The 16,586-nt window shown below is 36.2% G+C and overlaps 1 protein-coding gene and 1 long non-coding RNA gene across 4 annotated transcripts in view; one reads left to right on the forward strand and one right to left on the reverse strand.

Moving 5' to 3' along the window:
- LOC310635063 overlaps positions 1–16,586 on the forward strand; it is a 110,005-nt gene that overhangs the window by 40,799 nt on the left and 52,620 nt on the right. Inside the window, exon 3 of one of the 3 annotated variants that reach the window (XR_014491323.1) lies at positions 15,442–16,051. The exons of 1 other annotated variant lie outside the window; for it this stretch is intronic. This is a non-coding gene — a long non-coding RNA (uncharacterized lncRNA). Of the gene's footprint in view, positions 1–3,558; positions 3,694–15,441; positions 16,052–16,586 lie in introns of those variants that run through there. One more of the 3 variants, XR_014491324.1, reaches the window with a different exon arrangement.
- The window catches only part of SCN8A (sodium voltage-gated channel alpha subunit 8), a gene marked incomplete at both ends in the record, with an annotated part of 79,396 nt that overhangs the window by 25,632 nt on the left and 37,178 nt on the right, over positions 1–16,586 (reverse strand). Inside the window, 9 exons of the mRNA XM_083353607.1 lie at positions 536–709; positions 2,087–2,241; positions 3,632–3,749; positions 4,465–4,935; positions 9,303–9,659; positions 10,757–10,930; positions 11,891–12,129; positions 12,687–12,822; positions 15,404–15,796. Coding sequence (XP_083209733.1) covers positions 536–709; positions 2,087–2,241; positions 3,632–3,749; positions 4,465–4,935; positions 9,303–9,659; positions 10,757–10,930; positions 11,891–12,129; positions 12,687–12,822; positions 15,404–15,796 — 2,217 coding nt within the window. The remainder of the gene's footprint in view (positions 1–535; positions 710–2,086; positions 2,242–3,631; positions 3,750–4,464; positions 4,936–9,302; positions 9,660–10,756; positions 10,931–11,890; positions 12,130–12,686; positions 12,823–15,403; positions 15,797–16,586) is intronic.

The following is a 16,586-nucleotide window of genomic DNA, read 5'->3' on the forward strand; positions in this document are numbered from 1 at the left end:
GCAGTGGTGCAAGCCTGTCTTTCACTCTTGACCAAGATTGGTCAAGTTTAATTTTGAATTTTTCAATTTTCCCAATTCATTTTTTGTACTTTATTTTATGAGTAAGATAGCCCTATTGCGTTCTCATTATTTCAGTCCATTTGTACAACTCACTGATTCGTTTCTTAGTTTGAGATTTTTAATAGAAGGAGAATTCATGGACCTTAATAGAGTAATAGAAATAAGTTTTGCTTTGCACTTCTATTTGTTTTTGTGTGTTTTGTACTATCTCTGTGGCATTTTCTGAAGTTCATTCACCATTCAAATCTCAGTGAAAAAGTGGACCTGAAAGTGAAATATGGGAAATGGGAAACCTCCTCAACCAATTAACATTTTGGGGTGTGGCAAGCAAGAATGAAAACAACAGAATGTTTTGCCTTAGAAAAAATTTAGAAAGAAACAAGAGTAACAATGCTAGGTCTTATTTATTTAGATAGAGGTACAATCTTAGATCTTTAGGAAAACAGTGCATTGAAAAAAGCAAAAAGATACCTACTGCTACAATGAGGAAATCCAACCAACACCAGGCATTCGTGAAGAATTTCACAAATCCATAGGCACACCACTTCAACAACATTTCAAGGATAAAGATGTAGGTGAAGACTTTATCAGCATACTCCAAGACAGTGCGTATTGTCTTTCTCTGTTCTATATAAATATCTTCAAAGGCCTAAGCAACAAAAGAACAGTAATTGTTATCATATCCTAGTCTTGGCATTACTGAGCTACAAAAGTGTTTTGTTTTAATATAGGTACTTCTGGAGGAAACTGTAGTACCTAAACTCAGTTTACACGTGTAATTGAACCGTGGCGGCGCAATGGTTAGAATGCAGTATTGCAGGCTAACTCACTGCTCACTGCCAAGAGTTCGATCCTGACAGGCTCAAGGTTGACTCAGCCTTCCACCCTTCTGAGGTCGGTAAAGTGAGGGCCCAGATTGTTGTGGGGGGCAATACGTTGACTCTGTAAACTGCTTAGAGTGGGCTATAAAGCACTATGAAGCGATATATAAGTCTAAGTGTTATTGCTATTGCTACTTATTTGTGATATCTCAGCATTTAACTGGGTTGTCCTCAACTTACAGCTAGTTGCTTAATGACCATTTAAAATCACGATGAGCCTGAATGAGATGACTTACCACTCATAAAACATTTCTGACCTTGTGTCACCTGTCCTCCTGTGACCGCACTTTGGGTGCTTGGCAATGGATTGGCCTTTATGACTGGTTGTGTTGTCCTATGGTCACATGACAGCAATTTGTGACATTTTTTCTGGTTTAAGGCAACCCCCTCCCATTCAGTAAATGACATTTACAAAAAATTGTTATAAAATTGGGTCGCTTATGTGGTTGACTTGACTTATGAACATAAATCTGTCACAAGTTGAGGACTACTGTATTAACTCAAAGGCTGCATAAAGAGGCAAAGGAGCTAAGTTCACATCTTTGCAGCCCAATTACCAACCCTTTTCCCTTCCTAAAATCAAATATTACCATATTGTTCCATTTGACATGTGTGAGCAGCTCTTTTCTTTGTTTCCACACTGCCTAGACTTAAGGAGAGACCAGCACTAGCAGAGGAAAGAACACTGTGTTTTTTTCAGATAGGGATTTAGAGTGTGTAATTCTCACGCTTCGCTGGCTATGCACAAACGGCCATTTGCTATTTATTACACTTATACCATGCATCTGAGACAAAATGAAGCACCTCAGACCTTGTCATGAATATGAAACACTGCTTCAAGGAGAGAACAAGTCTATCTTTCACTAAAGGCCCCCTCAACATCAGTGTAAGATCCTGCTGAAATATCTGGGATATCCTAAAAATCCATCAAATATACTAGTACAAAATCCTTCTGCAGTAGCTTTAGTAAGGGATGGTGTTTCATTGTGAATATGCCAAGGAGGAATAATTTCCTATCATACATTTATGGCACCTCTGGCTGCTGCTACCTAATATTTTTTTTCCAAAAAAGAGAAGGCATTTGCACCTAATTCATGAATTTCACATATTGTTCAGTTTGACTAGCAAAATAAAATGTTGCTCACCAAAGCTCCACTACTGAGCAAGATCATGAAGATAATGAAGGTTTCAAACCAGTTATGTTCCACAATGAGAAAACATGTCTTTCTTAAGTTCCACCAAGACTTGCCCAGTCCTTCTTCTATGCTGACTTCACAGCATTTGAACCGTTGAACACAGCCTGCAAAGGTAGAATTAACTTTGTAATTAATTTTGTTACAGAAAACAACCCCAAAAGTCATATGTTATCCAGCTGTAAGGTATTTTCCCATTATTCCTTCATTCCAAAATGCTGTCAATTAAAATTAACATGGAGTACAAATCTTATAGCTAAATCTCACACCTCTAATGCTATGCCATCAAAAGGAAACAAGTTAGTGATTCAATAAAATAATATGGTAAAATATTGCTATAAACATAAGAGGCATCAAGAGTTTCAGATCACTTGGCTAAAAGGCATCCTTGCACCTTCTTCATAATGGCATTTTAGAGATTGGTGAAAATTTATATTAGTATAATTTCAGGTTCCATTCCATTTATTACAAGAGTCTCCAATCTGCAGCCCATGGCCACATATGGCCCTGGACAGCTAGTAATGTGGCCTCACAAGATTGTAAACTTTTAACATTATTATGTGACTTTATATTATAAAAGTACATGTTTTATATGAGGCCCAAGAAAATTGTTCTTCACTGAATGTAGCCCAGGCAAGCATAAGGGTTGGATTTATTACATTCACTCTTCCATCCAAATGGGATTAATCAGGCCTCCAGCCATTGAACAACTGAAGGTAGAAGGAATACATAAGCCAAATTGAAAGGCCAAGAACAGAAATGTAAATTTGATTCTCTGTTGTGGTTTCCGTACATCACCCATATGAGTGATGCATCTATGCAAAACCCTTGTCCTGTTCATTCAGAGCTCAAGTACATTGTGAGAAACACACTGTCAAATGTGCATGATCTTTATTCCAGAAGGACTCACAGCTCAGTCATTTTGTGCAGTTCCTCTGCTCCAACAATTACCAACAATTACCAGAAGCTCCAATTTTTGAGGTTCTCTAAGCATACTCACCAGAACTGTCATGATACAATATTCAGTCTTGACCAGATAAATATTTCAGCCAGGCATTTTGGGAAGCTGTTCTTCACCAAGTCTATCATAGAAGGTGTACCTTCCCCCCACCATGTGATAAACTTGCCACTTAGCCCTATGTTCAATATATAGAAGCCATAGTGAAGAAAAAGTTCCTTGCCTATGACTGTTACCCTTTGAACAGTTTTTTGTACATTTCCACAACCCAACCACCTTCCCTTTTTCAGTTGCTTGTCTTGGTAAGTTTGTCTTGAAATTCCTATACTGTCTCGAGAAAATTAGAGCAAACAGCAGAATCTGCACCTAAGAACACGTGCAGAAGAGAATTGTTGCATGAGCTGCCATGTAAATGTCTATCAACAACCCCAAATTGTATTATGATATTATGTTGTTGACTTTGTAGGAAATGAAAAATGATGGATGAATTCTTCCCATTGTCTTGAGGATTTTTATATATACCCTGTATTTAGTATCACCTTCAGTGAAGCATGCGTCAGGATCCAAGTATTCTTCTGGTGCTTCCACAGGTACCTCTTCTGCCTCTGGTTTTATATCTATGGTGCTCCCCTCTGATGAGCTTGTATCATCCAGCTTCTGGAATAAAAATGATAGCAGGAACATCAGGTGAGATTCTTTATAGAAACAAAACAAAACAAGGATGATCTGGCAACTCGAAATGAAATTGTAAAAGAAGAACTGAGGGAACAAGAATGATTAGCCTTCAGAAAATTGAGAGGAAAAGCCAAGAGAGGAATGGTAAAATAAGCCCTAGCTGAACCTGAACAAATTAATAAAAACATTCATTTTTATGGAGCAGTGTACCACTTAATATTAACTGCAGTTGATCGACAATATTTTCTTGTCCTATAAAACAACTGGTTTTCAGATTGAGGAAACTGATTCTGACCTGAACATCGTAGGCAGGAAAAGATGCAAACAGGAACTTAATTATCTACCAGTTTCTGCATTTCCCAAATGTATCTTTGATTTGCTCCAGCTGGCCTTTCCTTTTGTTCTTATGAGTGACATATCAATACTGTACAAAACACTTCAATATTTTAAGATGCATTTTTCCAAATATGGCTAACAGCACCAAATTTATGGGCATTTGCTGATTGCAAGGCTCTGTGCTATAGCTATCAACCCCCATATGCTTCACAACAACCTAGTGCTCTGATCAAAACATCACTCTGCTTCATTGTGAAGCTTTGTTCTTTAGTCACAAGTCCTCCTTTGTTACTCCTGTAATACAAATGGCTATCCAAAATGATGGCATGACAACATGGTTTGAGTGAGCATTGGGTCATACCTCTTTGCTGCCATCAGGGTCAGTGTCACTGCTGAAATCTTCTGTGTTGAGGTTCTCAAAGTCAGACTCACCCACAGCAATGGGAACACGAACAGTGAGGTGAGGGTTGTTGATGAATGACATGTGGTCTTCATCAATGATGTACTTCTCTACGCTGCTGCCAATGCCACTGGTGGTGCCGTTCCCATTCTTCTGATAATCAATCTCCCGATTGATATCTGCCCCTGTGTGGTTAGCAATGCAGTTCATTTTCTTATCATACAGCTCATCCAGTGGCTTAACTTCATCTGTCTCCCTCTGCTTGAAGTGCGTCTGCACAAATTCATGCACTTTAATCTTTGTCCAAGCAATGCCCTTCTTTATCCGGATGACAGAGATCTGCAAGTTGTTCATCTCGCCATCATCATCACTGGCTGCAAGGTTGTCTGCACTAAAAGAGCTCAGCAACAAGGCCAAGAACAGATTCAGCACCTGAATGAGCAGAAAAGGCAGATCAGGATGATGCTTCTTAACCAGCAATTGGTGCATTTTTCCCACAAAGGCACTGTTTCATGGGGCAATAGTAAGAGAAGTAAGACAGCTTTGCTAGGACCAAATTGCCAGTAGGGTCCTCTCTGATAACAACTAAGTAAGAATGAATTTGCTTATTGATTCTTCTTTCCCTTTTTCTTTTTGTAATTCTGTGGCACACATACGTATGGTATGTGTGCACATGTGTATGTGTGTGTGTATGTACTCCTATAGTACAATACATTTTTAATTACATATTCACACACACACACACACTATATACATAATATGTCTCTGCGTGTGTTTCATTCATTCACTCGTTCATTTATGTATTCATTCATTCTTATAATTAGAAATACAGTAGTAAAAAATACCCCTGTCAGGTTAATAGAAGCTGTCTGGTTGCCACATAAAATCTTATGAATTTCAGACAGCAACTGCATCATAAACCCAACATTTGGAAGTATATATTTTCTCATACTGAATTTCCATTTTGGTTACAGGATGAATGTGACTAAATTTTTAATTAATTTGTTCTCCCCACCACCACACTTTTGCACGCACATATGGAAGGTTGTGAAACATTTTGAATTCAAGGGCAAAAAGATGCTTCTGATTGTGCAGGATTACAAACATGGCATCTATCTGCAACTCCTTGAAACAACTGACTCTTTTCTAGAATAGGAAAAATCTTCCCTTTGAATCTGAAGCATGGCACAGCTATAATTCATACATGTTGCTTTTTTCTATTTTCAATTCTGGAAGATAATGATGCTAGTTAAAAGCATATCAAGAAGCCATGCAGAAAGAAAGCAAATTTTGGGATGATTGAAGAGAGGGTGATTATCACAGATATACAATGCAGTTTGCAGAAGGATCTCCAAATGTATTCTATTCAGCATTTGAGCTGTTGGGTGATCCAGCTTGTTTCTCCTAATAATACTGAAAAATTAGCATTGGAACCGTTCTTAAATGTAACATATTTAATAGGGAATTAAGCAGGCTATTTCATTTCCCATTTTAAACTATAGTACATAATCATATCTCCTCAAGTGAAGAGATCTTCCTCATCACAGTTGTGTGTGCGTTCCTAGGAAGGTTGAGTAAGAAACATTGGGTGTGTACTCCAAAAGTATACAATCCAGCAGGGTAACCTAAGGCTGAATATCATCGTGGCTGCTAGCTAAAGCAAACAGGACTCTATATTGAATAGCAGTGATGTACGAGGATGTGAGGCAGATGATCAGTTTTGTGACAACGGCAAAGACATAAATTCATACTGCATAAAAGAAGGCAATGGTAAACCACTCCTCTATTTTTACCAAGAAAACATATGGAGAGACAATGTCCAAAAGGTGCACCTTTTTCAAGCACCTTTGGAACAACCATGACCTGGATGACTTAGAATCTCCATAGAAATAGACAGACAATATAAAATGATTGAAAATATAGTTTTGGGGCATGGGCTTTTCAGTTCAGATGGCAGTCAACCTTCTACTGAGGAAAAAATTGAGGATCTTTCAGAGATTAATTATGTTTACAATGGGACCACAGAATGTAAGCTTGAACATGTAAACTCAACATAATGAACGATAAAATCAACAGTCTACACATTAAAATGTAGGCATTAGCCAATTGAAGTGGACTAGAATTGGACTCTTTCAGTCAGAAAATAATATGGTTTATTATTAAGGACACAATTTTTTTTAAAAGGAACAGCTTTGATTTCATACCCAGGATGGGCAGCACTTGGCTATGCAGTCCATTGCTGAATAATACCACATAGACTTCAGACAACCCATTAATATGATGATTATCCAAGTTTGTGCTCCAACCACTGATGCATAAGATGGTTAATGTGTTTTATGATCAAATTTAATCTGAAATCAACAGATCAGGCAAATGAGAGAGTGGACTACCAAAGTTGGAAATATTAAGAAAGAAAATGTAATTGGATTGTAAGACTTAGGAAACAGAAATGAAGCAGGAGAATCACAACGTTTAAACAAATGCTTATGAACATGGTCATCACCAGATATCACATAAACAAAAATTTATATTATTGGTACAAGGAGGTTGAAAAGCTCAGTTGTAACAGTAAAAACATGGCCAGGATCTGATTGTGGAACAAGTTATCATGTGCAAGTTCAAAGTCAAGCTAAACTGGGAGAAGAAAGTCAACCATTATCCACAAAATAATCTTGAACATCTATTCACAATTTTCAAGGAGAATATCAGCAATCACATCAGAATCGTGAACCTCATTAATACAGAATAAGGAGAACTATGGAATGAAGTCCAACAGATTGTTGAGGATGACTGTGAACACAGATTGCCAAAGATGAAGAAACAGAAGAAAGGAAACTGGATGTCAGAACAAACAGTGGAAATTATCAAGAAGAGAAGCCAAAATAAATAAATACAAGATCTCAAGGGAAGAATTTAACACACATAGAAAGATAAGGAAAGTCTTCCAAATGATATCCAAATTTAGAAGGAGGTCCCAAATTTGAGGTAGTATGCTATGGGATACTAGTGAATAAATAATCAACTTCCAAGATATTCTGTACTTACAAAAACCTCTAATAGACCAGTACTTCAATCATACTGGGTTGATATTGTATCCACAAAAATATGGCAAGCAACAGATGAACAATCAATAAAGATTTTGACCACACTATACCAGCAAATCTGGAGAATGACATATTGGCCAATAGACTGGAAGAGGCCAGTCTAGATAACCTGTACCCAAGAAAGGAGTCTTAATAGAGTGTGCAAAAATAAGATTAAGACTAAATAATAAAGAAGAAAAGAAGTCAAGAAGCACAGCAACCAGCCTTATATTTGATAGTGAAGATACTAAGATGGCAAATATCTTCTGCTGTTTAAGATCATTTACCACAGTCAAGGAATCAGTCAAGAAATATGCCACATGGGTGGAATAACAAGGAACGTCTTGAAAAAAGATACTTAGGTGCTCTGATGTGTCTTTAGCCACAAAAATCAGAATTGTGCAGGCAACGTTTTTTTACTGTAACATTCTATAGAAAATTTGAAATTAGAAGCAGTGCAGAAATAATTTTAACATTATGGAACTTTACTGTTGGAAAAGAATCTTGATAGCAGCATGGATAGCCAATAAAATACACAAATGAATCATAGAACAAATAAATCCAGAATTCTCTCTAGGGTACAAATGACCAGACTTGAATTATATTTTGGATACATTGCACAAAGACCTAGCTGTCTTGTGAAATCTAAAATGCTGAGAAAAGTGGAAGGAAAAAGAAAAAGAGAACAACAAGCAGCAAGGAAAAAGGATTGGATTACAGCAGTATTGGATACAGCATAAGAAGATCTGAAGAACCAGATTGGGCACAGATTATCCTACAGAAAATCTATTTATACGGTTGCTAAGAATCAACAACTACTTGATAGAACATAATAGTTAATCAGTCAGTCAATCTAAACTTATTAGTTTATTCTCAATGGTACCCATTTCTGTCATTTTGGGTATGGCTCATCTTGAAGTGGCTTTTGTAAAAAAATAAAAAAGGCAAAAACAAATTGAAGAGAAAAGAAAAAAACAAGTGATTGAAAGATAAAATGAATTTTTATGTGAAAGTTAGATTTCAACACCCAATACTTTATTTGTCATCTTTTCTGAAAAATAGTTCTGGATAATGTGAAAGCTTGCACATTGTTTGTGAATGGGCTGGCTTAATTAAAATATTTAATATAGGAACAAATTTGTACAACTTGGAGGGGAAGTAATAAAATGTTCATTTTTTAAAAAAGACATGAACATTTTAAAAGTTGTATGCAGTTTGAAAAGTTGGAACTTTTCAATATTCATATTTTTAAAATATGAATCACTGTGGGACCATTGTTATGGCAGAAGCATTCTGCTTGACATAAATAATACAAGTTTTTTTCCCCTGCCCTTATGTCATGCATTCCATACCATTTTATTAAGTAATATCACACACATAAACACATATATTGGGGCAACATTGCTAAGTCCATTATTACCCAGATTCAGCATTGGATTTAGCATTCATGGGCAGTAAGGACTCGAGTATCGTATTAGGTTTTCTCTTCTGATGCCTTCTTTAGAAGCTTTTTTTTAAAGTGGTTTAATCTGGGAGCTGTAATTTAAATTTCTCACAATATCCCAGAATAATGCTAGTTTTGAGAAATGAATACCTACATGAGTAGTTCAGTACCATTTTATAGGACCCCTAGACATATACCTTTAACAACAAATAGGATTATTACAAGATATCCATTCACTTCCCACTTAAAAAGAACCATAGATATTTACTGACCACCAGATTTCCAATGACCATCACCATCATGAAGACAATAAGGCACATTGCCTGTCCTGCCACTTCCATACAGTCCCACATAGTTTCAATCCATTCTCCACATAGTACACGGAAGACGATAAGAAAAGAGTGGAAGAAGTCATGCATATGCCATCGTGGAAGAGTACAATCAGGATTGATTTTGCAGACACATTCCTTGTAGTTCTTGCCAAAAAGCTGCATCCCCACTACAGCAAATATGAAAACAATGATGGCCAGCACCAAGGTCAGGTTCCCCAAGGCACCCACTGAATTACCAATGATTTTTATCAGCATGTTCAGAGTTGGCCAGGATTTTGCCAGCTTGAAGACTCTCAGCTGCAAGATGAAGGAGAAAACACACATACTTAATAAAAGCCGGGGGGGGGGGGAAATGACACAATAAAACAATACTTATAGAAATAGAGGATCAGTTTCAAGAGAGGATAACTGATTGTCATTAATTAAACAATGGACAGGACATCTCTAGAGATAAAGAATTATAACTATGAATTTTCAGCTGGAAAGGCTCATCATGAAGCCTTTCAATCAGTCATTATCACTGTACATCGTGCCAGACATGAAAACATAATTGCAGTTTGGGAATATTCTTTAATCCAGTCTTGAGATCCATTTGACTAAGGCCTGGAAATATTTTTACTCTTCCAGGAATATACTTCTATATATTACATATTACCATATAATATTATAAAAGCAATTTTAACAGGCTGTAAAGGTTTTTTCCCCTGTCAATTAATTTACCTCATTTTAATAAACAATATTCTTTTTAATTATCCTTCTGAAATGTACATAATGCTAATAAATATAACAATAACACTCAAGCGACAATCTGGTTTTTCACCACATTGTTTCTTTTCACTTCACTTTACTTTTCTGCTCCTATTCTCTGCATAATGATAGAATTTTCTCTGATGGACACTCCTATTAGTTTCAATTGCATGAATATTTATAGTGGCCCTCAGATCATCCTCATAGGCGCTATTTGAGAAAGATCAGATACACTGATGTAAATGATGAAGACACATAGTTTGGGGAATCTTCAGTATCATAGTTGTACTACCTAAAGGCCTGAACTGGTTAGGGAGAATAATAACAATTATGTATTTCTTCATTATTCCACTGGATGAAAAAGACTTTTTCATCAGTTGGAAAGAGGACACCACTGACAGCAACCATATTTATTTCATTCAACTATAGAAAATTTGAAATTGAGCAATATAGTTACATAAACCATAGACAGAAATCACAGGAACTTTTTTTTGTGGCTGGATTAAAGCATTTAATAAATTTCAAACTCTCAAGCATCGCTAGCACGTAGTAATTTGCATGGAACCCAACAGCAATTTCTTATATTTATATCCAGATAAAGATACATTTATAGCCAATGTTCAATGTGTAAAATAAATAAGGAATACCAATCGGAAAGATCGCAGCACTGAAAGCCCTTCCACATCTGCTAGCATCAGTTCTAGTAAACTGAGTGAGACAATAAATCCATCAAAAATGTTCCACCCTTCTTGAAAATAGTAGTAGGGATCCATTGCTATGAGCTTCAGGAACATTTCAGCTGTAAAAATTCCAGTAAAAACCTGAAAAGAAAGAGAACATTTAAACTGAATTAATGTAGGTTTGTGAAGTGTGAAGGGAAGAGAAAAAAAAATTCCTAGCTGCAGGTTCATAACACAATAGTTATTTTTTTCTAGAATTTGAATGCTTGTTTCACCGGAAGAAATGTAGAGGAAATTTTCCAAGTATTCTCCTGGGAGCTGACTTGATGTTTTAGGGATGAAGAAGAGAAGCACAGCTGATATTCAACTATCTCTCAAAAGTAAAATAAAATAATGAAAATAAAAGCAAAATAAACAGCAATATTGGGGAGATTGATTTTTTTTTAAAAAAAATCATGTACGGTTATTCCAGAAACAGGACGGACCTTCTCCACCAAAAAAGCTGTAAATGATTTTGCTATAAATGTGCTTCTTAATGGCAAAACAAGCTGGAAGAAATCCCTTGTTCATCTCGTATATTAAAAAAATAAAATAACTACAATCCTGGCCTATCTCTATCTGATTTGATGAGTATTTAAAAATCACACAATGATCTCATTTAAACCTGTGATGGTCCAAAAATAGCCCTGTGGGCAATAGTATGAAATGATTTTTGTAGAATCACATGCCCCTTAATTTTCTGAATTTGTCTAACAAAGTTCAACAGCTCTCTTCAGTCTGATGAAGAGGTTGTGAATAATTCAACCACTCTTCTACAATTACAAAATACTAATCAGATATCCTGGATTTGTGGTGGTAGTGGTGAAGGTGTTGGCCTAGAAACCAGAAGAGCAATCCCATTTTAGGCATGAAAGCCAGATTGGACCAGTTACTCTCACATGGTTGTTGTTGTGGGGAAAATAGGGGTTTGGAAGGAGTATTAGTATATTTGCCACCTTTAATTACTTATAAAGTAATAAACGTAATAAAATCTAGTAAATAAATACTGTTCTTAATAATTCCACCCGCCACTGGGAAACTTTTAATGCAAAAACTACTTACCAGGTTTCCTACAGCCAAGACATGCTCAAATTGTGGGGTCATGGGATGATGTTCCATTGCCATGAAAAGAGTATTTAGAACAATACAGATAGTAATGGCTAAATCCACAAAAGGATCCATGACAATCAGGTTGACAATCTCTTTTAACTTCACCCAGTGTGGGTGGCACTCCCAAATGAGGAAGGTATTAGCAAATTTGTACCAGCAAGGGGGACATTTTCTTTGGGATTCTTCCAGTTCTGTATCACCACAACAAAATGAGAAAGAAGTTAACATTAATGAATACATAGTTTATTCAAAATTCAAATTACTCAAAGAAACTTAATGCCAGAACTGAGTCATTCTTAATTTGTTGGCTCTGCTACCTCCAGGGCTTTTTTTGTCATAGAACACTCAGAACGAAGTTCCGGCACCTTTTTTGCATGGAACCTTGTAGGGTAGGCAAGGCAGGTTGTATGACGTGTGAATTCCGGCACCTTTTTCTTTTACAAAAAAAGCACTGGCTACCTCTAATTCAGATCTGTAGATTTATTCTTTTTGGATATTAAAAAAAGGCAAAACATCATGTTAAAAATGGGGCACAAAATACATATGCCTGATAAATAAAAAAATATATAAACTGAGGCTTGAATGTCAGTTAAACTTCGTAACTTCGTAAGACCTGCATAGTTTTAGCATTCATGTATTTTTCATGATGTTTTGCTCTGGTTGATTAAGTAACAGAAAAGGAAATAATCTTTGAAAATGTAGTGACCTTATGAACTTGTTGAAATGGATATATTCCTATTACACATACCTTCTACAAGAGTATTTGTTATGACTGTCATTATACTATTGGTTCGATCCTTTCTTCCATATGAAGCATTCAGTTGGTCCATTGACACCAGAAGTGACCCAGTGGCTTTCTTCTTAATCTCTACTTCTGTGGTTGCCTGCAAAATCCATTAATGTTCTTTAAAATGTTTTTCTTTAAATAGGCTTTTGACTGAAAAGAGATAATTTGTTTTCTACTCCTCTATCAGATCTGGATTATATAGCAGATGGGACTTCCACTGTCAAAATTATCCTCCTGTTTCTTTTCTTGCTGCAGGGAAATCTTTTCCCCTGCAAGAATAAAAGCAATTAATGGGAAAACTTGGTTCATAAAAATTATCCATGAGGAAAAGTTAAAAAATCTTCCTTTTTAGTTTTAGTCAAATTCAGACTCAGCTGTAACAAAAAAAATATTAGAAGAATTTTTCAAATTGTACATACCTAGCTTAATCCTAAACATCACTAGATCATCATTTAGAGTGCAGTTTTGTATCTATGAAATTAAAGAAAATTAAATAGGCATAAATGCAAACATAGAGAGATTATATTGTTTGTGTTTGTCTACGGTTGATTCTAGTAGCAATTTAATTTCGACCTGTTCCTTCCATGTTTCTCTGTAATTAGAGACAAACACAACTATATTGTATTACAAATAATTTGATTCGCTATAGCTTTAGGACAAACAAATTCATTATCTGCTGCTTATGAACTATATATGTTGGTATTTGGAATCCACTATTTATCTGGTGAATAGTGAATATTCCCTAAATGGTTTTGCATATGTAGTGATTAGTTGAACAAAAGCACTGCTTGGGAAGTCCCTGTGCAAGGAAAATATCAGTTGAAACTGGTTTGTAACATAGCAATATATCTCATAATGTTTCTCCATGCATCATGCTGTTGTTAGCAACTTGTAATTTTTGCATGCTGTTAGAGAAATAAATTCTAGAACAACACAGTATACTAACATGCTAACTAGGGAAAAGGGTGGGGACTAAACTGAAATTAATTAGGAAAGGCTTCAAACATTCTCAGGGAGAAATGGTTTAATTTTGCTTGCAGGAATTAAAGATGTTTGGGATTTCACTTTTTTGTGTTTTGGGAAAAAAGAGCTTGGAGTTCACAGACAAGAAGCAAGACCGACGTTATGTACCTTATCCAAAGACAAAAGAAGGTTTTCTTAGTGTTTCTTCTGCCACTGGTGAAATTTTCACTTTAATAGAAAAGTAGCTGTATTACTATAAATTGGAATTGGGGAAAAATGCAGCTTTAAGAATGTAAGAAAGGATCTTGTTTGGAAAAGTTGTCTTAGGAGACAAAATAAATCTCCTTCTTTCACTTTTCTAGTCCAAGTTGGGACTCCTGACTCATGTGCTTTTGTCAGCCTAAATTGCATCTGGATAATAACCCTATAAATTTGTATTAAAAGTTTATATCATTAAGGTTTGCTTTGTGACGGTGATGGATACAGTATATCTGATCTTTTACCTCTCGTTGACTCTTTGTTTATTTTTAAACATATATGTCAATGGGTTATAATTTCATGACTGTAGCAGAAACATACATTAAATAAATCTCCTAATATTTTCCCCATTCCACCTTTGTTAATATTAATATGTTCTGAATTCTTATTCTTTCTATTCATGAAGGAATGTGTGTTTTTAATTAAGAATGAATAAATAATAAATAAGAGGGTGTTTTTTTTAAATGGAGAATTCTGCATTTTTTTCTCTTTAAACCAGCTATTTTAGGCAAAGCTTTCTGTGCCCTAGAAAAAGCTATACTGATCATCTTTTAGAGGAGATTCTACAGTGTTCCAAATTACAAGAGCTACTATTATGTGATGGAATGTGCCCCTGTGCAGCAGCAGAGGAGGAGTATTTTGCAAACTCAGAGCTGTCCCAGATTAAGAGACTGTATAGTTCCAAGATGGAAGGGGGAAGAGGTTCAGGGTAGCCCCACCCTAGAATCTCTCAAGTTATAGCTAGTAGGATAGAAGGTTAGAACTTTAGTTTGCCAAGATTCTGTCCATTAGGTGAAAACCAATAAAGAATTAAACCGGATTGGATCTTACTGGGATTCAGCCTAACATATTATGAGTGAAGAGCAACCTGCAGTCTCTTTGTTTTCACTATGAGAAAATCATCTTTTTTTCTCAATACCCTGAAAATTTTGAAATAATGCCATTATTTATAGATTACAGAGCAGTGAAGGGAAGTTTTATTACATTTTATTTCAATCATCTTGCTTTTTAAACTATAAACTAAAGTTTCTCAAAAAAGGAAAGAAATAATCTGTGAGGAAAATATTACACAGAATTAATTCTATTTATACATGTGGGATTTAAAAATATCTCCTCTACCTCATTCCTACCCAGATGTTTTTCTAGGTAATTTTCAGATAATTTAACTTTTTTGATGTAACAAATAGCACATTTATCAGTATTATATTCTTTTTTTAAAAAAAAATATTCCAAGCCATTATTTTCTTAGAAATCTGAAGGAAGAGGAAGAAGAACATGGGAATAGGTAGAAGGAAAAATAAGGATTAAAAGCAGAATAATTTAAAAAGAGGGTTCAGATGATCATATGTCAAACCAATTTCTAGTCATTCCATCAGGGATCCATTTGGCGGCATACAGGAATGCAGAAAGAAGGGCAGACCGCCATGCCTAGACTGTCTACTCACTGACTTCCTTACATTGTCATCAGTAGCTGCCTTATCTATTTTCACCTCAGGCAGAAGACGCCCGCTGGGAATGTTGGAATTTGGGCCACCAATCAGGGAGACCACACCATTACAATCCACAGTGCTATTCCGCTTCACGTTCCGACGAATGCTGGGGAAAATGCGTGATGACCGGCTTCCTTGGCTATAACCACTGTAACCACTGTAGCTACTTTTCCTATCATAGCCTCGGATTGGGATGAAGAGTGAATCCCTCCTGCCCTCGCTCTCTTCCATTGTGCTGTGCTCGTCATCGGCAAATTCATTCTCTGACCCAGGATCCCGGAACCCTCTCTTGAAGCTGAAAAGGCTGCTTTTGCTGTTGTGTCGAGAGAGATATGGGGATCCTGGAATGCTAAGCAGTGACTGAAAGGGAAAACAAAGAAGAAGCCAAAATTGGAATTGGGCAACAGAGGCAAGAATCCATAAAGTATCACTACTGAAGGAAATGACATCCTGGATTAAAAAAAAAGCTGGAAAGGAAACAAATTCTTCATGAAAATACCTCACAAATGTACTAGAGGTCTGTTGTCAAGCAATTGGGCAGTTATTTCAAATCAAATACATAATTTACACTCCACTTCTCTTGTTGTAGCTTGGTAGTCCCATTTACTCCTTGGACTTGGCAGATTAAAGGTAGTCCTCGATTTATGACCACAATTGAGCTCAAATTTCCTGTTGTTAGGTGAGACTTGTCAAGTGATTTTTGCCCAATTTTACAACCTTTGTTGCCACAGTTGTTAAGTGAATCACTGCAATTGTTAAGTTGGTAAAGTGATTGTTAAGTGAATCTGGCTTCCCCATTGACCTTGCCTGTTAGAAGGTCGCAAAAGATGATGACATGACCCCAGGACACTGCAACCTTCATAAATATGAGTCAGTTGGCAAGCAGTTGTCTGAATTTTGATCACATGACTATGGGGATGCTTCAATGGTCATAAGTGTGAAAAATGGTCTTAAGTCACTTTTTTCAGTGCCATTGTAACTGAACAGTCACTAAATGTAAGTCGAGGACTACCTGTAGTAGCTGTGAAGCTTAAGCAAGGTGGAGAAGGAACAGAAGCAAGGCCTTCATTGTATCAAAGACTGCTGCATGCACTGAGTCAAATTAAAACACTGATTATAAAAAGGGAACATGTTGCACAGCTATCTGAAA

The sequence above is a fragment of the Vipera ursinii genome, assembly GCF_947247035.1.
Source record: "Vipera ursinii genome assembly, chromosome: 2".
Classification (NCBI taxonomy): Eukaryota; Metazoa; Chordata; class Lepidosauria; order Squamata; family Viperidae; genus Vipera; species Vipera ursinii.